Source organism: Dermochelys coriacea, chromosome 3 (assembly GCF_009764565.3).
Source record: "Dermochelys coriacea isolate rDerCor1 chromosome 3, rDerCor1.pri.v4, whole genome shotgun sequence".
Lineage (NCBI taxonomy): Eukaryota > Metazoa > Chordata > Testudines > Dermochelyidae > Dermochelys > Dermochelys coriacea.
In genome coordinates, this window is record NC_050070.1 from 102,285,944 (window position 1) to 102,313,864 (window position 27,921).

Consider the following 27,921-nt stretch of genomic DNA (forward strand, 5'->3'; position numbering starts at 1 on the left):
GAAAGAGAGAAAGAAAAGGTGTGCTATATGAACCAAATTCAGCTTAATTTGGAGTTGGACCAGTTAAGGGCTTAAACCAGTAAAGTACTTAAGCATTTGTACATAACTAATTGTTTAGTCCTTCTGAAGCTGATGAGACTGCTTATGTACTTAAAGTTATGCACATGGCTTTTTCTCTTTCTAAAAGTGGGATGCCTTGTTTGTGTTGAATGTATACAACAGAAGAAACCATGAATCAACATCTACTTATGTATCCAAATGGCCCAATCAGTTTGTTGAAAGCAGATAATACATTTGGCTTGTCCTTTGTCCATTTCTATCTTTGTTTGCATGGCCCATGTCCTTTTTGGAGATCCATAATCCCATTCCTTTGTGTAATCAATAAGCATTTGGAAATGCACAATGTGTTTGCAAGAATACATCTGTATAAATCCACAACAAGCCTGCATAAGTCAGCTATATAGCTGTGTGACGTATCTGAAAATTCAAGTTCTACCCTTAGAAAGAAATGCTAAAACAGGATTTTCACAATTCCTTTTCTCTCCTTTTCTCTGTAATCAGTTTAGCTGTCAGTGAGTACCACACCATTTAAATTACAACATTGCTTTCTTCCCCAAGTCAGAAAAACATTGAAAATAATATTAAAATTGTCAGCTATTTATAATAAAATATCAAACAGGAGACTTTCAAAGTTTATGAGATTCTAATATTCATTATAAATCACAGCATAAGTAAAGAATATGAAACACCACACTTCTGTGAAAAAAAATCAACCAATAAGTGAATTTCAGCTTAAGTTCTCAAACTTCAACTGGCCACATACTACATTCACATGGTGCACCTATAGTAGCTATCATGCAAAGCATCTTAAGGCAAGTTACACAGAGTCTTTTCAGTGAAGCATACATGTGTACAGTTGCTATTAAGATCAGCATTGAAAGACGTGCATAGGTGCTTAATATTCTGAGCCTATATCATTTGAAAACAGATAGCAAGGAGTTTTCACACATTAATATTTCAGGCCAAATTCTGTTTTACATATACCGCTGTATGACTGGTTACTGCCTACTTCAATGGGATTTACATGCAAGTAACTGGGGGCATCATTTGGACCTAACGATTTATCCACTGGAAAATTGATTAAACCCATTGTACCACAGAATAACCATGTCTCATATACACATTAGAGATAATGGGTCAAGTTCTCTTAGGGTATGTCTACACTGCAAAAGAACCCCACAGCAGCAAGTCTCTGAACCCAGGTCAACTTACTTGGGATTGTGTTACCGAGATAAAAATAGAAGTGTAGACATTCTGCCTTGGGCTGGAGCCTAGTCTCTGAGAACACGCATGTCGCTGGGTTTCAGAGCCTGGACTCCAGCCAAAGGAGGAATGTCAGCACTGTTATTTTTAGCCCTGTAACGCAAGTCCACAGCCTGACCTGGGCTCTGAGACTCTCTGCTGGGGGTGTTTTTTGTAGTGTAGATGTACCTTTTGTTTTTAGACCCTTGCAATCTCACCGAACTTATTGGAGATGCATGAACATAATAGAGAAGCCCAACAATAGTAGTAACATCTTCATGTTTTTACTTGAAACATCAATGGGTTTTAGGAAAAATTAAAACCTTGAGCCTGATCCTGCAACCCTTATTCATACATAATAATTGTATACTGCCACTCAAGTCAAGGACTACTAACTGCAGGATCATGCTTCTTTTAACTAGCACCATCTAATTTTGTTTCCTCAAGACTGAAATTTCTCTCAAATAATTCTTACTTTGTTCTTTTAACATCTATTCACACTGATACAATAATTTTATGATTACATATTACATACCTTAAATTAATGAGGAGTGAATCTAAAAAATGTTTGTTGATTCAGATAAGCACCCAAACATATGGATATTTATTTGAACTATTTACTTCACTTTGGTCTGGCAAAGTGGAACAGAATTATTGTGAGAATGGGCTCTTTTGTGAAATCTAAGGTACATCACATTATTGATTTTGTGAGGAAGAATATAAGCACCATCTTTCTCACAGTGTTTTTGTGCTTCTGGGTCCAGCCTGAACCAGAAGTTACAGAGGCTAAAAAATTTATAATATAAGGAATAATGCTAACTGGTTGCAGTTTTGAAACCAGTCTGAATTTGCTCTGAGCTTTGTAAAAAAGCCTGTGGCTTTTTTGGCTTTTTTACCCAAATCAGTTTACCCATTCTCTCTCTCTCTCTCTCTCTCTCTCTCTCTGTGTCACACACACTCACATGCACACACACACCCACACCCTTCCTTACTCCTGTTTTCACAAAAACAGTTGAAAGATCTTGTTTGTTTCTTTGTTTTTGTCAAAGTGCAAAACAAAAACAAATTTGAAAACCTTGAAAGTTGCTGTGAAACAGAATTGCTGTCCTCTGGACATCTCTAAACATGAGGGTATAAATTGGACTCTTCAGACTGAGTCACATACCTTTATCACATGATGCTTTTCATGATGTATAGGTATCTTAAACATTTGGCACCAATATGTTGTATCTTTGTCCGGTATAAGCACCTGTCTTAATAAAAAGGGAAAGAAAACACTAATATAAAAGTTAAACTTTTTTCATGTTGCTGTAGTCCCCGCCTCTTGCCCCCACCTCTACGTATCTCCAAATAAAAACAAAACCCAAAGTAACTTACGTCTTGGTTTGTCAAGTCAAAGTATGGCAAAGAGGGAGATATAACATTCATTTTCTCAGGGTTCAGTAAACGTAGACTCTTTGAGCCGCGATTTGATCCATGATAATTTTGGCCTGCTTCTCCTATGTCTTTGTGGTGATAGGCCCATATCACCCTTACTGTGCTCTCCTTGAAAACAAAATCTTTTCTGATTAGATATAGGAAGAAGTCCTTCCTCACAGTTTAGTTCACAACATTCCCAAGGCAGATCCAAAGCTGTAGTGACTTGTCATTGCTCTGCTGGAGCCACCCTTTCCCTGTTTTTATAATCCACCCCCATGTATCTACAACGGGGCTGTCCTCCAAACATGTTTCACAGAGATCTCCTTGCAGGGCTTAGCTGGTCTCAGTTGGAGGTTTATTCTGCCACTGAGAAATGTGTGCCATCAAGGTATGTGTGTCTTTCCCATGAAGGTTAGTAAGTTTTATGCACTGCCACAGGAAGCAGAATAGATCGCTAAACAGCAAATAAACAAGCAAATAAGGCAAGTCTTTTTTTAGAGGGGTTACCAGTGCTTCTTCTGCAATCCACTGCTAGAATGAGAATGACTGCACCGCACTTAAAGCGGGGCAAATGTTGGCTGGGCTTGCTGAAGAAGGGACGCTGTGCATTATGGCCGGGGGGTGGGGGAGTGAGGTCAGAGACTGCTGCAAAACATGAATGGTCAACTTTGCGGGCACTGACTCACTCCCCAGGAATGTAAGGTCTGAAGACCATAAAGGTACAAGCCTTGGGCGTGGGAAGCCTCTTTGTTCCATGCAGCAGGCAAAGCAGCACCCACCCACCCTCCATCCTCTAGTCGAGGCAAATATCAGGTGGGTTAGGACCTGCTGTGGGCATTGTGCTAGTCACTGCTTTTGGGGCTGGGAAGGAATTTTCCCACACTACCAGATTGGCTTCGGTGGAGTCAGATTTTTTCGCCTTCCCCACAGCGGACATCAGGGATGACCTTTTCTGGTAAGAAGAAAAGGGGGTAGGCTATATGTCATAATTTATTTTGTAAGTGTGGGGCAGATGTCCAGTGCAGTTACCCCATAGGGAAGGCATCCAGTGACCAGATAAATGGCCTGGTAAAGGATTTAAAAGGAGGTGCTGGATAAAGGAACAGAGAGGGGAGGGTGGTTGGGGAATGCCTATGATTGGTACATCAGGGAGCCACGCTCCCACAACCCCCTTCTCATAGCCACATTAACCCTCCTATGAATGGGTGGATGGTAAGATCCAAGCCACGGGTTGGCTGGGGGGACCTGGATGGAAAATGAAGGGGGGCTGGTGGAAGCCCCAAGTAATGATTTTTAATAAATATGGATTTGCCTGCACTGTACACCTTATCTGCTGGGTAGTCCCAGACATCTATATAATAAAGTTGCAGCCTGATTAAATCCACATCAAGTGTCTCCTGTCCTTCTTTCGGTATACCCAGACAATGCATCTCGGTCCCTCCTGTTCTCTGCTTGTGGCACACAATAGGTTAGTGTCCTGAAGGCTGTAATACTTTGTTCTAATTCTGGTTGTTGGGCTCAGTGTGGGGATGATTGGGTGGTGTTTAGTGGTCTGTCATATATGATGTCAGATTAGATGATCCCATGGTCTCTTCTGGCCTTAAACTCTACAACACTGATTAAAAAAGCATATCCTATCATAGCGAACTTTCTAAAGTTAGAAGATTAACATACCAAAGTGAATGACTTGATGCAAGTCTTTCTGCTTGTTCAGTCATCTTTAATGCTATTGTCAGTGAGTACATATTTTAAAACTGCATAAAAAGAAATAAATAGACTATTGCAGCTACCATGCAGTAAATAAAACATGGACAATAAACATATTTTAAAAAACTGCTCTGCTTAAAAAAAGAGAAAATACAGAAAATCAAATATAAAGTATGTTTATCCTGCTATATGCACAAATTTTCCAGAAACTCATCTTTTTGTACTGACGTCAAGCATGTAAGATTCAGTACAAAAGAAATTTTGGAAAGGTCTGAGAAACAGATAGAAGGGGAAGAAAAGAAATTTGAATTTGACTTTAACTGCCCATGCCTACTAAAATACATCCAAATATTGAAATTTTACATGATTAATCTAAGCCCCAAAATGGAATTTTTGGAAAGTTTGTGCAAATAGCTGGATAAACACATTTGGTAGATGAATTTCTGTAGTTCTTTTCCTTTTTTTATAATCTGAGGAGTTTTTGATAACTGGCTTCAGTGTCATGGTACATTTTTATGTACTTGATCTATGTGTCTCTCTCTATATAAAAGGAAAACACCTTACCGTTATACTCTTATCATTTGTGTCACAAGTGTGCAGCTCTCTGCTAAAAGCCAATATTGTATGTGTACTATTTTCCATAGCATACTCAAGATGGTAATCCTGTTGAGAATCTTTCTTCAAGGCTCTCTTTGCATCTGTAAAATAATCCTGTTGAAAATACAAAATAAAACCAACTTGCTATAATTCATTATAAAATGATCTGGTATTAAATCCAAAACATGTCTTTATGTAAAATATTGAAACTACAACAATTGTTTGCTAAAGGATTTATTGTAAATGAGATTGGGTAATTTTCTGAGTAAAAAGTCATCTAAGTCTTACTAGTAAACAGCTTTCAGAGTAGCAGCCGTGTTAGTCTGTATTCGCAAAAAGAAAAGGAGTACTTGTGGCACCTTAGAGACTAACAAATTTATTAGAGCATAAGCTTTCGTGAGCTACAGCTCACTTCATCGGATGCATTTCAGTAAACAGCTGAGGCTCAGAAACTTAAAGCAGATCCTTCTTTAACAACGGTAATAATTTACTGCTTGTGCCCAGATACCTAGAAAAAACAAATAGGATACTTAAAAAATAATGAGCAAATTCATCTTTACTGTACCTCTACTGATTTCAGTACAGCAAGAGTTAATTTCTCTTAATGTTTATATCAAAAGCATTTCCTTTTCCTCTCTCCCCAAATTCTAGTATTTACTATTTTTTCTTACCAAAAAAAATTGGAAAAAAAAATCTAAAAGAAATCTAAAAATCTAAAGGAACCAGCCACTCTAGCTTTAACTAGTGTGGGTTTTTTTGGAAAATTATCATTAAACAGCAAAATTCATCTTACGATGGCATAGTCTTGTTTACACATCTATCAGTTTAAAAAGCCCACTCAAATGTTTGTAGTGACTTTTTTAAAAGAAAGAAGATCACAGTCTTCAGTGTAACAGACATATCATATAATTGCAGAAACTGCTTCAATAATGTCACATCATTAACCTCTTCACCCCTGAATTCTTTGCTGCCATGTGCAGCTGCTTGCTAGCTGTGCCTCATTCCCTCAAGATGACACAACCTCTCATATTGACAGAGCCCCAACCATGTGGTGTTCATAAAAAAGGCCTTCCATAGGCTCAGGGACAAGGGGAGCAGGATGCATTCTTAGATGCCCTTTTTTGAGTTTTAGGCCTGTTCTGTGCAGATTTTTTGTTTTTTGCTACTCTGTGCACTGAACCTTGGAGGGGAGCAGCTAGTCTGTGGTTAGGAAAACATCAAGAGAAAACTGCTTTCCCAGCACATGCTAGTGTTCTCTCTGTTCCCAGAGGATTTTGTTTGAAGCAGAATTTTTTAACTAGTAGATGTTTCCGGGGCTAAATGAGTTTTATGTGGTTTCTATGACTTGCATTCTCCAATCTCCAGAGACAGAATCTCTCACCTGAAAAAAGAAAAGGAGTACTGGTGGCACCTTAGAGACTAACAAATTTATTAGAGCATAAGCTTTCGTGAGCTACAACTCATTTCACTTGAACTTGAAGTGAGCTACAACTCACTTGAAGTGAGTTGTAGCTCACGAAAGCTTATGCTCTAATAAATTTGTTAGTCTCTAAGGTGCCACCAGTACTCCTTTTCTTTTTGCGAATACAGACTAACACGGCTGCTACTCTGAAATCTCTCACCTGAATATGCAATTGAGGGAGTTTTAAAAGTGCACATACAAGTGTTTAGAAATTATATTCAGTGTAAAATTTGAGGCTGAACTGAAATCCCTTTGAAAATTTGGCTCCTGGTCAACAGCAACTAAATCAAAATCTTAAGTAAAATCTTGGCCTCAGAAAAAACTCATTTAATTAACGAGGCCAGGATTTCACAACTCATTTCTGAAGTGTCCCTTTTTCTCTCATTATCACCATAGTAACCTGGAAGTGGAATTTGGCTCATTATGCATGTTATAGATTGATATGCATAAATATGTATGCATCTATATATCTTGAATGTGGAGCACTCAAAAGATAGGACATGCCAGATTTAACGTTGTCTATGAAAACTTAACTGGTCCCTCTTGTGTGTATGCACTATGATACAGGAGCAATTACAGGAGCATATTATTTTTTCCACAGGACCCCTGCCTCATTCAGTGCACAGGATGGACCACGTTATGGAGATGAATCAAGTCTGCATAGTGTTGCTCGTAGGAACCCTGCTTCATTTGTTACAGAAGTTGGATGGTGTATAGCAAATGTGGAAGAGGGCAGCAGGAAGAGAAAGGATGGTCTCTTGGTTAAGGAAGTTGAATCTTCCCTGGAGAACTGGATTCTATCCTTGCACGTGCCACAGAGTTTCCATGTGATACTTGGCAAGTCAATTACACCAAACTATTCACACATGGACATTGTCTGGTTTTTATTTTATGGTGTTCAAATTGAATCCCTGAGGTTGACAACTTGCAATTGCAACTGAAGGCAGCATAGCTGTGCTTTCAAATTAAAGTGTTTGATAATGGAGATAATAATGTCCCCTAACCTCACAGGGGTATTGTGAAGATAAATTAATTAATTCATTAATGTTTGGAAAGCATTCAGATACTATACTGATGAGCACCACAGATAAGTCCATGAAGAAATTCACAGTTCTGTATGTAGAGCAGGGTTTGAATGGTGTGCAGTAATAAGGCCTGGGACCATACATTGAACAATGGGAAAACACAAATTATGGAATAGCTGCTTTTTCATTGACCACTGTCCATCCTGTGCACTGAATGAGGCTAGGGTGCAATCCACAATAAAAACAAATGTTAAAACCTCATACATTGTCACAAAATGAAATAATTGTTTTCCGGCCAGCCCTATGCATGGCTAGGTGCAAGTGAATGAGTATAAGTTCAAAAACGGGTATGTGAGTGTGTGTGGATGAGAAAAGTCACAGAATCAGAAGGATTGTGAGCTGAGAAGAGGAGCAGAGGATGCAGCTGAGAAATATGGGGCCTATATACATGTGCTGAGAGGAAGGGAATAGATGGATGGGTTGGATTGGGTTATGTGGTGGGGCAGAATTGCTGGATTTGTTTTACAAGGTGGAATTAATGGACCTGCTTTGGGATCTGTATTGGGGGAACAGAAAGGTGGTGGGTGTTGTGTGGAGGTTTGCTTGAGGAATTGGGGTGTTGTGTTCAGTGATTAATATATTTTTGTTGAGTGGAAAGTATGTATTTTTTTCCATTGAGACAGTCACAAGGGATTAGATGGATTTGCAGTGGGGTGGAGGTCCCACTTCCAAGTTTTGCTTGAGTCCCATCCAAATATTAAAATCCTGTCCTCTGCATCACTGAATTAGGCATAAAATATGCCAATAAGGATAACTGATGATCATTTAAATGTAAACCTAACTATTTCATTCACCCTATATGAATGGAGAGGGATGGTCACAGATCTGCACAATTTACAGTGAGTGATGTTTCAGTTTGATTCTACAGGGAAATGGTGATTGGTGCCACAAGTACTCCTTTTCTTTTTGCGGATACAGACTAACACGGCTACTACTCTGAAACCTCCATATCAATGTGTTTTTCAGCATCTAGCAAAGGTGAGAAAAGCTGGTTTCAGTCATTACCTCTACAAATCCATTCACTCATTTACCACTTTTGGCATGTAAAAAGCCTAGTATTTACTAAACAAATGTATCCAGCCATTAGCTTGGGAACAATTTATATTTTTGGCTAAATCTTTTAGTCCCATGGCTCTTACCTTTCCAAACTACTGTACCCCTTTCAGGAGTCTGATTTGTCTTGCATACCCACAAGTTTCACTTCACTTAAAAACTACTTGCTTATAAAATCAGACATAAAAATACAAGTGTCACAGCACACTATTACTGAAAAATTGCTTACCTTTTCATTTTACCATATAATTATAAAATAAACCAATTGGAATACAAATATTGTACATACATTTCAGTGTATAGTATATAGAGCAGTATAGACAAGTCATTGCCTATATGAAATGTTAGTTTCTACTGACTTTGCTAGTGCTTTTTATGTAGTCTCTTGTCAAACTAGGCAAATATCTAGATGAGGTGATGTACCCCTTGGAAGATCTCTATGTACCCCCAGATCTCATGTACCCCTGGCTGAGAACCACTGTTTTAGTCAATCCTTTTGCCTTTGGAAGATCAGCCATCACAAACATGGAGGACATATGGATCTGAAGATACACCTCTTTGGGGTGGGAGAATAAGAATAAACAATCTAAGGCCTGTTCCCACATTACTGCTAGAATCAAAATTCCCATTGGCTTCTCAGGTTACTAGTGTGGAGACTGCTCCGTAGCACAGGATTTGTCCACACTTACAAGTTTACTGGTATAATTATGTCAGTTAGGGGCGTGATTTGTACCTACCCCTGGTGTGGACACAGTTATAGTTGTAAAAGGATACCTTATACTGATATAGCTTATTCTAGTTCCCAAACTAAAATAAGTATACCAATATAAGCACTTTTATGCCAGTATAATTGTGTCCACAGTAGCGGGGTTTTACCACTTAACCTATACAACTATAGTTAAAGCAGCTAAACTTTCTATTGTTGACAAGCCCATATTGGTACATGCTATTCTAAATTTTAGAGAGCTAAAGAACAGATCTGTGGTCAGAATCAAGCTCTCAGTACAAGATTTCTGTATCAATCTTAACAGCACGGAAAAGATATGGTATGGTTTGCTGATTCTACACTTACTATTTATCCATTATAATAAGGACTTAAGGCCTGAGTCTCTATTTCTTTGCAGCTCTGGGGATATTGCCATGCAAAATAAGTGAAAAGTGCATATAAAAACACTATCAAATCAGACTGGTAGTGTTTTATACCCACTTTACTGAATGTAAATGATTGTAGAAGGAGGAAACAAGTGGAGAATCAGGCCCTTTATTTCTTCTGTGAAGTCTAGCTCCCTTGCCCAATGGTAAACCAAGTTTTGGTTGTTTATAGAATTTCTGTTGAAAACTTGCAGTACTATAGATGAATCCTTCAGAATTAAATATTATTAGTCTTGATATATGATAGCACAGACTTTTTCTTCTTTGGGATACTTTACACCTTTAAAAATAATTTAAAGTATCTTAAATATAACACAATTTTCCTGCATTTTCTATAGTAATATTGCATAAATCAGTCTTAGCAAACCTTAGCACAGACTTTACATCAGTCAAATACTTAGATAGCATTATCACAATATGCTGTTTAGAAATTAAAACATCTTATGGAAAGTTAACAATCACACAGATTATATAAATTGTTGTGTATCATTTACAACAGATGAAGGCAATGATGTTAAATTGGTTCTCACATTCTATTGACCTGTATCACTTTCGTATAAGAGCTTTGCAACAGTCATGTTTCTGATTGGCACTATACAAAACAGCATGGAGAGTAATTTCTTATAGATGTAATAAAAGCTGCAAATAGGCTGTTTTATCCTTGAAGAATGTAAGCACAGCTGCACAAGGAATCTTGAGAAAAAAATATTACCAGCTGTCATCACATACTTGAACAGGTGTTTATAGAGAAAAAAGCAATCCTCAATATCTTTACAATGTCCAAGACTGTTTTGTTTATGATATCCATTTCCTATAATAAATTTTACATAGCACCTTTCAATCCAAAGGATCATAAAGCAACTTACAGACTATGGCCCTATCCATGGGTTCAATGTGTGAGCAGACTGCACGATTTATAAAAGTTGCCATGTTCTTCCTCAGAGATCACCAAATTTCAATGCTGATTAGACTAGTTATAGGGGGGCATCTCAGGGTCAAGCGATAGGAAAGAGGCATGGACAGAGCTAGATGCACTCCAGCTATTCCCAGCTTAGAGACCATTGTTAATTAGAGATTGCTTTATCTTGGAACAGAGTTGGAGATGAGCTGGGGAGAGAAGCAGGGAGCTATAACCTAGCAGGAAGTAAGTACAGCACAGAATCTGACTCAAAATATCTAGGAACGATAAACTGCTCCAGAAAAAGTAAGAACTGATCAAAACTTTTGTCTGAAATCTGCAACAAACCAGCCCTTTTTTTGGAATTCTAAATCACGTGGTTAATCTTTTTATTATTAATTACTATTATTAATAATTTTTTTTATTCAAATGGAATCCTGGAGTTCTTGGTTCCAGCAGCCAGTGGATAATATCACAAGAAAAGCTGTTTTCACATGGTATCTGACAGGAACCAGATAAAACATAATTTTACAAATAAGCAAAACAAACTTTTTTCAATCTCAAATGAGTTCCAGCTTGAATTTAGAGCAATGACTCTACTCAGTTCTTATTTGATTAAAAATAAAGTAGAGTGACCAACAGAGAGCTAACAAGAAGGAAAAGTCTGCAAGCCTCAATCACAGTAAGAACATTATGAGATCATTCTGGTTGACTGACAATGATGTAACGGGTCCCAAATGAAAAAGAATATTCCATAGAAAGCCTAGACTGACATCAAGCAAGCAACTGCAGAAGGTGTCCAAAGTAATTGTCCAATAGCCAGTTCATTTGCCACCTATAACCAGTTCGTTCATGATTAATTATTGATGGCTGTTTACAGAAACACTAGATTAAATAAACTATGCTTCACTACTACAAAAGCCAAATATTCTTCTGAGCAGTCCCAGCAGGCTACATTCATTACTGGTATAACTCTGATTAAGTTAGTAGAAGTATACCAAGGTGAATGTGTCCCACCTACTTCAGCGGAACTATCATTTGAGTAAGGAGAGAAAGATTTTCCCCCAAATAAATATTTTTTTTAAGAAAGAGAGAAAAAGAGATACATACACTTCTTCCAGTTTTTAGGGTTATTTGACATATTAGAAGGATGTTTATAACATGTATGTGTGTGTGTACACACACAGACACAAACACAAACAGAATATAAACAAACCATTCTAGTATGTCAAATAAACCTACAAACTGGAAGGTGTCAATAATTTTCATTCTAACTCCAATTTCTTTTATCCAGGTAAGTTCTGTCAGGGATCTGTATACTCTGCAGCAAGATGGGCCTAAATTCTGCAGACACTCCTGGGTTTCTGTGGAATCCTGTGGCAGTTGATGAAATTTTGCATCAGACTTAGATATTTTGATTATTACCTACACAGAGGGAAGATATTGGATACTGGAGGACTCTTTGATTTAGCATACAAAGGCATAATAAGATCCAGTGTTTGGAAGTTGCAAGAAGACAATTTTTTAACATTGAGGATACTTAACCACCGGAACAGGTTCCCAAGATATTTGGTAAATTCTCCATCACCTGGAGTCTTTCCATCACGATTAGCTATCTGTCTAAAAGATATCATCTTGTTCAACCGTAAGTTATAGAGCTAGATGCAGGACTGTCATTAAAAAAAACTAGACTAGACAAAGCATGTGACAATATGCTTTAGGGGGAAAAACTTCACTGAGTGGGGATGCACGAAAACCTAGGATTCTTTAGTCTGCAGATGAAGTAAATGCTAGTCAAATAGCATCTGAAGTGACTATCTTTCAGGTGGACTTCAGGTTGGAGATTTATGCATACCTCTAAGCTGTCCCTTATCATTAGGAATATCCCTCATTCTGGATCCAGATTTATAAAGGTAGATGTTGTATTGTTTTTAATTACTTGAAATTATTATGAGGAAGACTTTCAAAAGCGCCTGAGGGATTTTGGAGCACAGCTGTCAATGAGACTTGTGCTCCAAAACTCCTTAGGTGCTTTTGAAAATCTCCTCCATATATCTAAAATCCTTGTTTTTAATGCTAACTAAATCATATTATATATATATATATATATATATATCATATCATAAGTATATTTCTTGTGTTCCCACTTAAGTGTTTTTGTTCACATTGTGTCCTACATATGAAACTGTATGGGTTAATGAGGAACTGTAAGAAAAATCTCATCTGCTCCTTGTTTCATAAAGACAATAAAAGTACTACAAATAAGGATACAATTTGATCACAGAGGATATGGAGGTCACTAATTCTGTGACTTTCCGGGACCTCCAGGACTTCTTCCACAGCGTCAGGACTGAAGCAGCTGTGAGCCCCGGATCAGCCCCAAAGCTAAAGCTGCAGCTGAGGTTAGGTCAGCCCCCTCCAGGATTGTAGCAGTGGTGGTCAGCTCCTGCTGCAGGAGCAGTGGCGGGGCTGGAGCAAGTGCAGGCGATCAGCCACGGGGCACCGGTGCAGATGGCTGGGGGTTGGCCCTGGGGCCGCCAAAGCAGTGGTCCTTAGGGCTGCTGGAGCAGCTAGCCAGTAGGCTGACTGCCGGAGTATTGGTCCCTGTGCCACTGGACCAGTGGCCCCAGGGCTGAAGCAGAAACTCAGGTTGGATCAGCCCCTGCCGCAAGAGCAGCAGCAGGTGTGGAGCAGCTTACGGAGGTCAGCCCCTGGCAGCATTGTGGTTGTTAGCCCTCTTCTCTTACCACCCCCCCCCCCCGTGTTTTTACTAAAAGCCAGCAGGCTTCTACCAGTTTTTGTTTATTGCCCACGATCTGTCCCTGACTTTTACTAAAAATACCCATGACAGAACCTTACCCTTAATTATAAATAACAAAATAATCTAGGTCTGCAAGGAGGAGAATGGGGTTGCATCCCTGACCATCTTGCTTAATAGCTATTGATGGATGCATCCTCCATGAATTTACCTAATTCTTTTTTTTAATCCACTTATAGTTTTGGCCTTCACAATATCCCTGGCAATGAGTTCCACAGGTTGACTGTATGTTGTGTGAAATAGTACTTCTTTTTCTTTGTTTTAAAGCTGCTGACTATTAATTTCATTGGGTGACCTCTGGTTCTTGAAGAAGTAAAAAACACTTAATTATTCACTTTCTCCACTTATTCATGATTTTATAGACCTCTATCATATTCCCCACCCCTCAGTTGTCTCTTTTCCAAGATGAAAAGTCCCAGTCTTTTTAATCTCTCCTTATAAGGAAACTGTACCATACCCCTAATCATTTTTGTTGCCTGCTCTGTACCTTATACAATTTCAATATATCTTCTTTGAGATAGGGCAACCAGATCTGCATGCAGTATTCAAGATGTTGGCATGCCATGGATTTATATAGTGGCATTATGATATCTACCGTCTTATCATCTATCTTGTTCCTTACATTCTCTTAACTTTTTTGACTGCAGCTGCACATTAAGCAGATGTTTTCTGAGAACTATTCACAATGATTTCAAGATCCCTTTCCTGAGAAGTAACAGCTAATTTAGCCCCCAAAATTTTGTGTGTATAGTTGAGATTATGTTTTCCAATGTTCATTACTTTGCATTTATCAACTTTGAATTTCAATTGTCATTTTCTTGCCCAGTCACCCAGTTTTATGAGATCCCTTTGTAAATCCTTGCAGTCTGCTTTGGATTTACCTATCCTGAGTAATTTTCTATTGTCTGCAAATTTTGCCACTTCACTGTTTATCCCTTTTCCAAATTATTTGTGAATATGTTGAACAGCACTGGTCCCAGTACAGATCCCTGAGGGACACCTCTATTTAACTCTTGCCATTCTGAAAAAAGACCATTCATTCCTACCATTTGTTTCCTGTCTTAATCAGTTACTGATCCAATCCATGACTGCTTACTTTACTTAAGAGCCTTTGGTATGGGACCTTGTCAAAGGCTTTCTGAAAGTCCAATACACTATATCCACTGGATCACCTTTGCCCACATATTTGTTGACCCCCTCAAAGAATTCTAATAGATTGGGGAAGCATGATTTCCCTTCACAAAAGCCATGTTGACTATTCCCCAAAAAATTGTGTTAATCTATGTGTCTGATAATTCAATTTGCCTGGCCCTGAAGTTAGGCTTACAGGCCTGTAATTGCCAGGACTGCCTCTGGACCCTTTTTTAAAAAATTGGTGTCACATTAGCTATCCCTAGTCATCTGGTACAGAAGCTGATTTAAGTGATTGGTTACATACCACAGTTAGTAGTGCTGCAATTTTATATTTGAGTTCCTTCAGAACTCCTGGGTGAATACTGTCTGGTCCTGGTGATTTACTACTCTTTAATTTACCAATTTGTTCCAAAACCTCCACTATTGACACATCTGGGACAGTTCCTCAGATTTCTCACCTAAAAAGAATGGCTCAGGTGTGAGAATCTCTCTCATCCTCTGCAGTGAAGACCGATGCAAAAAATTAATGTAGCTTCTCCACAATGTCTTAATCTTCCTTAAATGCTCCTTTAGTACCTCAGTCATCTAGTGGCCCCATTGACTGTTTGGTAGGCTTCATGTTTCTGATGTATTTAATTTTTTTTTTTTTTTTTGCTGTTAGTTTTTTGTGTCTTTTGCTAGTTGCTCTTCAAATTATTTTTTTGACCTGGCTAATTATGCTGCAGTGTCTCCTTATATCCCAAACTCAAGCTAAGAGGGGCTTAATAATCTTCTGGAGATTTTTCCACATTGCAAAAAAATACCTTCAACAAAGCACCAACTGAAATATGTCAGGGTGGTACACACTTTGCATCTCTTTTGCTGCCTTTCAACTTGTTTTCTAAACACATTTTTGTTGCTGTTGGCATGAGTGCACTTAAAAGCAGCATATCGTTAAGCACAGAGAATGCTCACTGTTTTCTGTCTTTTAAAATCCATTCCAAGCACTTTCCTATAAGCAAATAAGCTAACTCTATTGGATACATTTGATAACAGATATTCTTTAGTTTGGGTGAGAGTTAACAAGCAACTCTGTAATGAATAATGAAGTACTTTTTAGTGACACATAGCCACTATACACTAATGATTTATACCCTGAGTAAGGACTATTTTTGTGTAAGTTCAACAGATGAATCTTACAATGCAACCCTCTTGTATAACTTGCATAAAATAGGCATTCATCAAGGAGGATTACTCAAAATGGGGCTCTAAGCTGCTACGTGCTGTGGGTCAGGATGCACAATTCCAGACAGGGGTGGAGACCGAAGGAGAAGGCTTGGATTTAGCATGAAAATCCATGCTGTGTCAATTCATGAGCACAAATGAGAGAGACGCTTTTTTTTAAATATAGCTAGATGCAAAAGTTAAGGCTGCCCCAAGCACTTTCATGGCATGTAATCCAAGTTGAAAGTGACCTTGGCAATATTACTGGGGTAACATTTTTACAGGCATGAGCTGTTCAACAGTTTCTCAAATGGAGTCATAAGGAGCTCCCAGCCTTCCTACATCAGGCACCATTGTTCTATTTCACTGTCTGTTGTTTTTTAAAACAAGCATGTTCATTGTTGTTCTGTGCAATCTGCAACTATGCCACTGCAATGCTCTCTGCAACATGGCAGAATACTGGCTGTAACATTCTTATTGATAACCACAGTTCCCCGCCTCTTCTCCTGCCTTATCTGTATCTCTCTCCCCTTTCTAGTTTTCCAGTCCCTCATAAAAGTATACTATTGAGTATGATAAAGTGACCATACCATGAGACTTGTTCTCTGCACCCTCCCAGAATTGTTTACTAGATTCCCACTCCAATAGCTGAACTCCTGAAATGCTTGGCCACTAATGTATTATTGCCCCATCATTCAAATCACGTAGCCACACTTTTTAAAATCATGTTTCCTTTTATGATATAATTATACTCTTCAGCCTGATTGATCTATAGTACTTAGAGAGAGTTAACAGAATTGTCTTTCAAGTCCTTTTAGCGCTACCCCACCATAAATCCGTTCTGTTGCATTAAGGCTCAGGTGAAACAAAAGTTGTAACGTCAAAGTCCAAGAGACATTTAAAAATATACAAAGGAAAATCTATGTTGAATAGCCAGGATTTGAAATGCTATTTTTCAATATATATTATATAAAAATAGCATTTCAAATTCTGGCTATTCAACCTAGATTTCCCTTAAAAAAAAGGAAATATATATATATTTTTTAAGGAAAATGCTTCCCGGTGGTGAGGTGGTGCCTGTAGAGTGCACATGTAGGGATGAAGATTGTATGGCAGGCAAAAGATTTTTTTCTGCTCTCTGGAAACCCTCTGCAGTCTTATTCCACCCCAATGAATTGATCTTTCACATGGCAATAAACAGAACCTGGTTTTACATTTATTGTTTTGCTATGCTTATAATGTCTGTTCTCAAACAATGACCTCTCTCTTCCTGAAACACTTTCTTTAAAAATAGAAGGGAGAGCAAAGAGGGTTAAGGGAAAAAAAGATAAGCACCAAAACTTTCACAGGGACCAGTGATTCTGAGTGCCCACTTTGAATTTGAGGAACTGTCCTAGATTGAGGGGTCATTGGAGAAGATTTTGGAACAAATTGATAAATAAACCAGTAATAAGTCACCTGGACCAGATGGTATTCACTCAAAAGTTCTGAAGGAACTCAAATATGAAATTGCAGCACTACTAACTGTGGTACATAACCCATTGCTTAAATCAGCCTCTTTACCAGAGGACTGGAGGACAGCTAATGAAAAGTCAGTTTTTTAAAAAGCTCCAGAGGTGATCCTGGCAATTACAGGCCGGTAAACCTAACTTCAGTGTCAGGCAAATTGGTTGAAACTATTGTAAAGAATGGAATTATCAGACACAGAGATGACCACGATATAGAATATCAGAGTTGGAAGGGACCTCAGGAGATCATCTAGTCCAACCCTCTGCTCAAAGCAGGACCAATCCCCAATTTTTGCCCCAGATCCCTAAATGGCCCCCTCAAGGATTGAACTCACAATCCTGGGTTTAGCAGGCCAATGCTCAAACCACTGAGCTATCCCTTCCCCTATCTTGGGGAAGAGTCAACACGGCTTTTGTAAAGGGAAATCATGCCTCATCAATCTATTAGAATTATTTGAGGGAGTCAGCAAGCATGTGGACAAGGATGATCCAGTGGATATAGTGTACTCAGACTTTCAGACAGCCTTTGACAAGGTCCCTCGCCAAAGGCTCTTAAGCAAAGTAAGCTGTCCTCAGATATGAGGGAAAATCCTCTCATGGATCAATAATTAGTTAAAAGATAAGAAACAAAGGGTAGGAAAAAAGGTCCAGTTTTCACAGTGGAGAGAGGTGAATAGCAGGCTCCCCAAAATTATCTGAACTGGTCCAGTGCTGTTCAATGTATTCATAAATGATCTGGAAAAGGGGGTAAACAGTGAAGTGACAAAGTCTGAAGAAGATACAAAATTACTCAAGGTAGTTAAGTTCAATGCTGACTGTGAAGAGTCACACAAAACAGAGTGACTGGGCAAGAAAATGATAGATTAAATTTGGTGTTGATATGTGCACAGTAATGCACATTGGAAAACATAACCCCAACTATACATACAAAATGATAGGAACTAAATTAGCTGTTATCACTCAAGAAAGAGATCTTGGAGTCATCAGGGTAGTTCCTTGATAATATCCACTCAATGTGCCAGAGCAGTCAAAAAATGTAACAGACTGTTAGGAAATGTATATATAATAAGACAGACAATACCATAATACTGATATGTAAATTTACAGTATGCCCACACCTTGAATACTGCATGCAGTTCTGGTTGCCTCACCTCTAAAAAGATATATTAGAATTGGGAAGAAGTACAGAAAAGGGCAACAAAAATGATTAGGGGAGTGGACCAGCTTCCATATGAGGAAAGATTTAAAGACTGAGTCTGTTCAGCTTCGAAAAGAGACGACTCAGAGCGGATCTAATAGAGGTCTTTAAAATCATGAATGGTGTGGAGAAAGTGAATAAGGAAGTACTATTTACCCCTTCACAGAATACAAGAACCAGGGGTCACCCAATCAAATTAATAGGCAGCAGGTTTTAAACAATCATAAGGAAGTGCTTCTTCACACAAAAGACACAGTCAACCTAAAGAACTCATTGCCAGGGGTTGTTGTGAAGGCCAAAACCATAAGTGGATTGAAAAAAATCATTAGATAAATTCAGGGAGGATAAATTTATTAACGGCTATTAGCCAAAGGGTCAGGGATGCAATCCCATGCTCTGGATGCCCTGAAGCCAACTGTTGGATCCTGGTGCTGAGCGACATGGAATGGATCACTCAATAATTGCCCTGTTCTGTTCGTTCCTTGTAAAACAGCTGGCATTGGCCACTGTCAGAAGACAGGATACTGGACTAGAGGGACCATTGGTCTGACCCAGTATGGCTATTCGTATATAAGACTCTGCCCCATTTTACAGAAAGATTTTAGGATGCAGCACTGGGGAAAGGATGATGGAGAAAAAGAGATGCTGTCAGCAAGCTGAATAGATACTGGCATTTCAGCAAGACTATTTCATACTGCAACAGAATAAGTCATTCCACTTGGCATAGCCTAGGTTTATGAATAAAATGTGCAATTCCGAAAAATATTAGGAAGTTGCTTATATCATTTTTTCATCTCAGTTGTAATTTATTGTGCATGACAGTGAACACACTCTTTTAAGGTTTACTGGAATACTGCATATAGTTCTGGTGTCTACATTTTAAAATGGATGTTGAAAAATGAGAAAGGGTGTAGAAAAGAGCCACATAAATTATTTCAAAACTGGAGAAAATGCCTTACAGTTAAAGACTTGAAGAGCTCGATCTGTTTAGCCTATCAGAAAGAAGATTGACCAAAGACTTGATAACAGTATATAAACACCTTCATGGGGAGAAAACACCTGGTACTAAAGGGCTCTTTAATCTACTAACGAAAGATATAACTAGAACCACTGACTGAAAACTGAAGCCTGACAAATTCAAAGTAAAAATAAAGCACACACTTTTAACAGGGAGGATTATATTTTATTAGTTATTAATAATTAATTATTATTATTATTAATATGCGGAGGGATAGCTCAGAGGTTTGAGCATTGGCCTGCCAAACCCAGGGTTAAGAGTTCAATCCTTGAGGGGCCCATTTAGGGATCTGGGGCAAAAATTGGGGATAGCTCCTGCTTTGAGCAGGGGATTAGACTAGATGACCTCCTGAGGTCCCTTCCAACCCTGATATTCTATGATTAACCATTGGAACAGACTACCAAGGAAGTTGTCTTGAAATCAAGACTGGATGTCTTTCTGGAAGATATGCTTTAGTCAAACACAAGTTATTGGGTTCAATTCAGGGGCAACTGGATGAAATTTAATGGCCTGCGTTATACAGGTCTGTCTAGGTCAGGGGCGGGCAAACTTTTTGGCCCGAGGGCCACATCAGGTTTCCAAAATTGTATAGAGGGCCGGTTAGGGGAGGCTGTGCCTCTCCACACAGCCAGGCATGGCCCGGCCCATGCCCCGTATCCAACCCCCCCCGCTTCTTGCCCCCTGACGGCCCCCTGGGGACCTCTGCCCCATCCACCCATCCCTGTTCCCTGACCGCCACCGGACCCCCCAGCCCTGACTGCCCCATCCAACCTCTCCTCTCCTTCCTGACTCCCCCCCCCCAGGACCCCTGCCCAATCCAACCACCCCTTCTCTCCTGTCCACACCCGGAACCCCTACCCCTGACTGTCCCCCACTGCCCCATCCAACCCCCTCTCCTTCCTGACTGCCCCCATTCAACCCCCCCGTTCCCTGCCCTCTGACTGCCCCAACCCCATCCACACCCCTGCCCCCGAACTCCCCAGCCCTCTATCCAAACCCCCCACACCTCCCCCTTACCGCTCTGCCTGGAGCACCGGTGGCTGGTGGCGCTACAGCCGCGCCGCCTGGCTGGAGCCAGCCACACACAGCGCAGCTCAGAGCACCGGGTCAGGCCGGGCTCTGCAGCTGCGCTGCCCCAGGAGCTTGCTGCGCCGCCGCTCAGAGCATTGCGCCGGCGGCGCGGCAAGGTGAGGCTGCGGGAGAGGGGAGACAGCAGGGAAAGGGCTGGAGGCTAGCTTCCCGAGCAAGGAGCTCAGGAGCCAGGCAGGAGGGTCGTCCATAGTTTGGTCTAGGTGGTCCAATGGTCCCTTCTGCCTTAAACTCTATGAACCTAGGACATAGATTTCCAGATAACTAAACTGGTCTCTTTTAGTTTTGTATTTTATTCAGAGACAGATTTTATGTAAATCTATCTTCAGTTTGAAAGATCAAAGAAAATCCCTTTTTACCTGAAATTATCAATTCATATATGCCTGTACTTCATGCAGTAAAATAACAAAATATTCCTAATGTTAAACATGTTACTAATATTCCAAAATTTAGTTTAATTTTAGAAAATCTGATTATTATTTGATTATTCAGTTGATGCAACAGAGAAATTTTATAACTTGGTTTCTACTGCCAAAGTTTTAGAGATGCTATATGCTTAAAATAAAAGCACCTCCAATTTGTATGAAGTCACTTCCATGATGAAATGCTTTTAGTAAATCCTGGAGGAGAAAAGAAAGGCTACAATTATTACTTCTATGGGAATTCTGCACCACTGCGCATGCACAGAATTTATGTCCCCCGTAGATTTCTTTGCTTCCCTGCAGAAAAATGACTTTCTGACAAGGAAGCAATGGGAAGCCACAAAAGCAGTCATGTGACCCTCCCCAGCAGTATGTTTCGGGTGCCCAGGGCAGCCAGCAGAGAGGCAAATCACTGTGGGGCAGGAGGCAAGATTGGGGAAGAACTGGCTGATAGCTCCTACCCTGTGCCAGGCTCAGCTGCTAGTCTGGGCTGGGGAAGATGGGACTTCCTCTTCCCCTGCATGATATCCTGGGCCGGATCAGACCCATGCCCAGATTTCTCCCCCCCGGCTGCAGGAAGTTCTGCAAACTCCTTCCTCCCCCACTGCTTCCTGCACCCATCGCTCCTCAGCTGCAGGGGGAGGGATCCCTGTACAGGGAGCTGCTCCCCCATTGCCCAACCCCCATGCATCCAGACCCCCTCATACTCAGACCCTCCCATTGAGCCTCACCCCCCACACTCAGGACCCCCCCAAGGAGACCCATTCCCCCTGCACCTGGACCACCCTGACGAGCCACCCGCACCTGGATCCGCACCCCACCAAGCCCCAACCAGTTGCACCTGGATCCCCATCCCACTGAGTCCCACTCCCCAGCATCTGGACCCCCCTCACCCCCAGACTGCCCCACCTCCCGCTGAGCCCCAACCACCTTCACCTAGACCCTCCCTGCAGAGTCTTATTACCACTACATCCAAAAAATCCCCAACAATCTCCTCTGCATCCACATCCCCTCCGCACCCAGATTCCCCACTGAGCTGCCCGCACCCAGATTGCCCCACACAGAACCCTCTCAACTCACACGTGGATCCCCCCACACTAAGCCCCTCCACACTTGGATCCTGCCTTCCTGAGCCTGCCTGCTCACATCAGGTGCACCTGGCATAGAGGGGTAGGGCCTTGAGGTATTTCTGGGGCAGGCCCAGTCCTTGCAGTGTGTCAGGGTTGGGTGCAGCCTCACCAATGAGTCTGTGTCCCGGGGGGTGTGGGGAACTGCACAGTGATCTCCCACCTCTGTGCAGCCAGTGGCCTGTGCTTAAGCCTCCACATTTATTTGACAAATAAAATTTGCAGAATTTTAAAATATTATGCACAGAATTTTTAATTTTTTTGGCACAGGATGCCCTCAGGAATATATTATAGGGCTTGATTCTTCCACCCCTATTTGCTTTGGCTAGTACTTTACTCCATGAGTAGTCCGTTTAAAATCAATGGAGTTACAGGGAGAATAAATTACTATTCAAGGCAAGTAAGAGTGGCAGAATCTGGCTCCTCATTTGTAGATACCAGGCTCGATTCTCCTCTCACACCAATTTTACATCATCTAACTTCATTGGGTTCAAAATAGTTCCTTCAGATTTACACTGTTGTGAATGGATTGCTGTTTGCATTGCAAAACGGTCATCTGATCGATTTCTAAAAAATTTTGATACACTTCTATTAGTTTGCAAACACCAGTTACATTAGGGGGATATGGTCCTGGACTTCTGTTTCAAGCCAGGCCTCTTAGCATTACCCAGCAAATGTTTCCACCAGGCTTATATTAAAACAGGTGGACTGGAGAGATTCACTGAAACCATCTTGGGAGCTCGTCTTACCAGGAGGTACATTTCACAAGTACAAATACTCATATAACATAATTGATGCATCCCATGAAGTGAGCTGTAGCTCAGGAAAGCTTCTGCTCAAATAAATGTGTTAGTCTCTAAGGTGCCACAAGTCCTCCTTTTCTTTTTGCGAATACAGACTAACAGGGCTGCTACTCCGAAACCTGTCATATAACAACATGAAGTTGCTGCTGTTGAACCCCGTTGTGAGAACAAGGTCAAAACATTGCTGTCTGCTTCCAGCACATACTGGCAGGAACAGAGATGGGCAGAGACAGTTTATGCTCCAGTTGATGAGGCAGGATCTGGCACTAAAAGTTGGGGGAGTTACATCCCGATTACAAGGAGGTCATAATGTCGGAAGGGTCCCCTAGATGGACTAGAAAGGAGAAACTCTAAAGGCAGGAAGATTATAATACACGAAGCCTGCGCCACCCGCAGGAAGCATAGTTAACGGGCGCCCAGGGAACTGTTCATGGGCAGCCGGGCGCCAAGGCCAGCGCATCCCGCTGGAAGAGGCCCCGCCTTTGCACTTCGCTGCTCCCGGCACAGAGCTCAGCCCCGAAACGCAACGCGGAGAAACTAGGAAAGGGGGCGAGAAAAGGGTTGTTCCCTATTCTTGCTCCTGGGGCGGGGGGAGGAGGCGGCCCAGGGCAGCTTTAATAAAGGAAACGTTGGCAGAGGGACAGAAGAAGCAAGCAAGCAAAAGTAAGTTAGTTCTAGCGAAAGGAAAGGCTGGGAAGCCTAACGCAGAGCAGCGGGGGATGAGGAGAGACCCGGCGAGACGGAAAGGCTGGAAGGGGAGGGCAGGACCGAGCGGGAAGGGAGGGCAGGGCAGGCAGGGTGGGTGGAGGGAAGGGGAGAGACGCAGAGGCGAGAGAACTAGCGCGGGCACAGGCAAGGGCAGAGCGAGCCTTGCTCCGCAGCGCTTCGTCCTCGCCCGCGGCCCCGGGCTGCTCCCAGCGCCGCAGCAGCGGGCGGCGGTGCGGGGCGCCCGGCGAAGGCAGGCGCAGCTCGCAGCCTGGCGGGAGCGGGGGCCGTCGGCCAGGTGCTGGGGGCGGCGCGGACCTTACCTGCAGATAGGGCTTGCCCCTGGCCACGCCTCCCACCACGATGTCGGCGGACGCCATGGCCCCGGTGGGGGAGAGCCCGAAGCCCACGTAGCCCTGGGTGCGCACCTCCAGGCGGAAGGAGATGCTGCTGCCCTGCTGGCCCCACAGCAGCCGGTATCCGGCCGCCCCGTCCAGCACGGCGCTGTGCGGGTAGCGGCCGGCGGCGGCGGCGGCGGCGGCGGCGGGGAGCAGCAGCCCCCACAGGAGCAGCGGCCAGCGGCGCATCCTTCCCGGGCGCCGCTCGCTCGGGCGCAGGAGGGGCTCGGTGCGGGGACGTCGCCGGGCTCCCGCCAGCACCTCTCAGCCGGCGCTGGGCTCTGCTACTACAGCAGCCGCCGCCGCGCACTGCACGGCGGGGGGCGGGGGGCGGGGGGGGGTCCTGCTCAGCCCGCCCCGGCAGCGGGCGGCACCAGCCCCGGCTGGGAGCAGGGGGCGGGCTTTGTTCCCCCCTGGAGCGGCGAGGTGGTGGGGCGGGTGGGCTGCAGGGAGGGAAGGAAGGAAGGGCGGGCGGGGGGCGGGGGGCGGGTCACTGAGGGGAGGGCAGGGGCTGGACGGAGGAAGGTGGGGCGGGTGGGGGCGGGACGCAGGGGCAAGAGGCAGGGCCGGGGGGAAGGGGTCAGGGAAAGGGAGGGGCCGGCACTCGGGGGGCAGGGAAGGGTCCTGGAGGACAGGAATGGGGGAGAGAAGGGTTCAGGGAAGAAGCGGCTGGGGACCCACGTGGAGTTTTGTCCCCCCCCCCCACCCCACCCCACCCTTTGAGCCGGTGAGGCAGGAGCCCCCCACACCCGCACCCCGGCCGGCCGCGGCTTCTCCTTCTTTGGGAGAGGCCGGGCGGCCAAGACAGGGGGGCAGCCCGCAGGCACCACACGTGCGTGAGCCGCCTTGCCCGCCTAGCCACCAGCCCCGGCCTGACAGGGCAGATCCCAGCCTCCCTCGGCCCTCCTGGGCGGGAGCCTCCCTGCCGCGGGGCGGATGGGGGACCCTGTGAGTGCGCGCGCTGTCGTTTAGCGAGACGCGCGCTCTCCGCTTGGAAGCAGCCTGGGTTACCCGGTCCCAGCCTCAGAGCAGCCCCTCGGCGGCCGCACGCTTTCCCCTGCTCCTGCTCACAGCTCGTGCGGACGCTCAGCGGATACACTGGGGTGACAGCGGCGAAGCGCCAGGCAGGCCCGAGACTCCGGCATCCGGCCACCGGGGAAGGCTGCTAGAGGCCGGGTGCTTACTGGGCACTGTTAGGGCTGCGGCAGCGGCTGAGCAGCGGGGAGGAAGGTGGGTGCTAAAGGGGCCCCGCGAAGCTACGTCGTGGCGGGTGCTCGGCGGGTGCGGTCGCCCGCACGCAACGCCAGCTTAAAATCGGCATCTAAATATCACCCTAGTGCCCCCCCCCCGCCCCCTCCGTAAAGCTTGTGCGGAGACAGGAGAGACCATGCAAGGTGGAGAATAGGACTCTTATGCACAAGGCGAAGGCTTCGGTGTTTGCGTGGCAAACGCCTGCCCCTACCACCACGTACCCGTTTGAGGCCCGATTCTCAAGGAGACCTAACGGCCAAGGTGACTCGCCCCGGGAAAGGTGCGCAGGTTAAAGAACAGCAGGGCTTGAGGAAGGGGCAGAAGCAGCGAAACCGTTCTTTCCCACGGGGGAACAAAGCGGTGGGTACTTTTACAGGGAGCGTGCCTAGGACCTAACCCCCGCCACCTCCCACCCTTATGCCCCTTCCTGGATTGTGGCTAAAGTGAGGCATGAGCACTAGGAATGCCTGAAGTCCCGTTGTCATGTGCCCCTTTAACGCAGAGTCTAAGTTTTTGAGTTCGTCTTGTTTTTAAAAAGCTGCCCAAATCCATATTCCCCTATAGGAAGCTTTCCTCTTCCAGGGCAGCTCAGCTTCAGCGCTCTAGATCTGAAAGCGATAGCGCAGGCTCCCTTTTCTCGCGGCTTCTGGTAGGTTCATCACACAGGGCAGATGTTCTCAAATGGAAGTCCCATGAGGCTGCGAAGAGCATTGCCTCCAAGCTACCAGGCTTGCGCTCACTTTTAAAACTCCATATCCTTCACTGGCCATGTGTGTTCATTCGTTTGGAAGTCAACGATCATGCAGAGAGGTAGCCAGAGATGTGGCAAAGAGACCTCTTAAAAGAGGAGACTAGTAATTTCAGGCCGTGGGGGGGGGGGGGGAGGGAAAAATTGAAAGATCGCATCAGAACTGGGCTGGCATGCTCGTGGGGGAAGGTAATATACTTATTGATTCTCTGTGTTTTTTCTTTTTCTTCTGTCTTTCCTCAGCAACATTCCAGATCCCTTCACATAGAGGTGTTGGGGAGATATACAACAGCCATGACTTGACTATCCAGGGTATGAGTCTAAGAATACCCATACAACCAAATTTCAGATCACTCTAGTTACAGTGTGTATGACAACACCCCTTGTTTCATGTTCTCTGTGTATATAAATCTCCCAGCTGCATTTTCCACTGAATGCATCTGATGAAGTGAGCTGTAGCTCACAAAAGCTTATGCTCTAATAAATTTGTTAGTCTCTAAGGTGCCACTCTTACTCCTTTTCTATACACCCAGACAATAACAAAGAAAATTAATTTTAAAAAACCCCAAACCCTACCTTACCCCAGTTCTACTCCAAAAAGGGAGAAGAGCCTGAGACTCTGTGAGGTTCACTAGGGACTTCACTACTGCTATTGATTTTAAACATTCTAAGAAGTCAGATACCAGGATGATTAGCAGCAGTTTAAAAAACATTAAGAAAAGATAACTATACTCTACTTTCATTCCCCCACTACTCTCCATGTTCTAGTATCTGTGCAGCTTACACATATATTACTGGATTTATCCATACAGCACACCTGGGTGCATCATTATCCCTATTTAACTGGTGGGAAACTGATGAGGCACAAAGATTGTGTGACTTGCCCAAGGTAAAACTGAAAGTCTGTTGCAGAGCCAAAAACTGAACCCCAATATTTTGAATCCCAGGCCAGTACCTTACCCACAAAGCCATCCTTTCTCCCTAATAAAAATCCCAATCCCAACGCTGTCAAGTGAACCTGGATGCTTTAATTACTCCACAAATTGCAATCAGAATAAAGCACTGGTAGGTCAACTTCCATCCCTCTATGGTTCGGAATGTCTCAGAGATTGCAAAGTCTACATTTCTCTTAGAGAAGTGTTACACTCACATAAAGGCAGAATTAAACAGAAAAGAAAAAAAACAAAAAGGTCAGATATGGCAAAGTCTACACTTGAAATGCTGCAGCTGTAGATCTTCAGTGTAGACCCTACCTATGCTGAGGGAAGGGGTTCTCCTCTCAGCATAGGTAATCCATATCCCTAATAGGCAGTAGTGCTATCTACACTGGGGATTAGGTAAATTTACCTGTGTAGCTCAGGGATGTGGATTTTTCACACCCCTGAGTGACATAGCTGGTAGACCTAACTTTTTAGTGTAGACCAGATCTTAGTCAGCCATATAGTCTCATCTGGCCTTTAATTTTCTGTTGCTAGAAAATAAATTTAAAAATTGGATTATTCTATTTTGTTTGTTCAAAATAGTTTGTATCTGAAAATGACAAATTCTGAAACCCAGAACAGAGGATAGGATATTACTATAGAGAGACACAAGAGAGAACAGGTTTCAGAGTAGCAGCCGTGTTAGTCTGTATTCGCAAAAAGAAAAAGGAGTACTTGTGGCACCTTAGAGACTAACAAATTTATTTGAGCATAAGCTTTCGTGAGCTACAGCTCCAATGCATCCGATGAAGTGAGCTGTAGCTCACGAAAGCTTATGCTCTAATAAATTTGTTAGTCTCTAAGGTGCCACAAGTACTCCTTTTCTTTTTATAAGAGAGTACAG

General features: G+C 43.0%; 1 protein-coding gene across 1 annotated transcript in view; it reads right to left on the reverse strand.

Annotated features, from left to right (window-relative positions):
* MOXD1 (monooxygenase DBH like 1) overlaps window positions 1–24,407 on the reverse strand; it is an 82,416-nt gene extending 58,009 nt beyond the window's left edge. The window contains 4 exon segments of the mRNA XM_038396421.2: window positions 2,468–2,551; window positions 2,680–2,847; window positions 4,993–5,139; window positions 24,024–24,407. Of these exon segments, the coding sequence (XP_038252349.1) occupies window positions 2,468–2,551; window positions 2,680–2,847; window positions 4,993–5,139; window positions 24,024–24,287 (663 nt within the window). The 5' untranslated portion in view covers window positions 24,288–24,407.
* Between the last annotated feature and the right edge of the window lie 3,514 nt (window positions 24,408–27,921).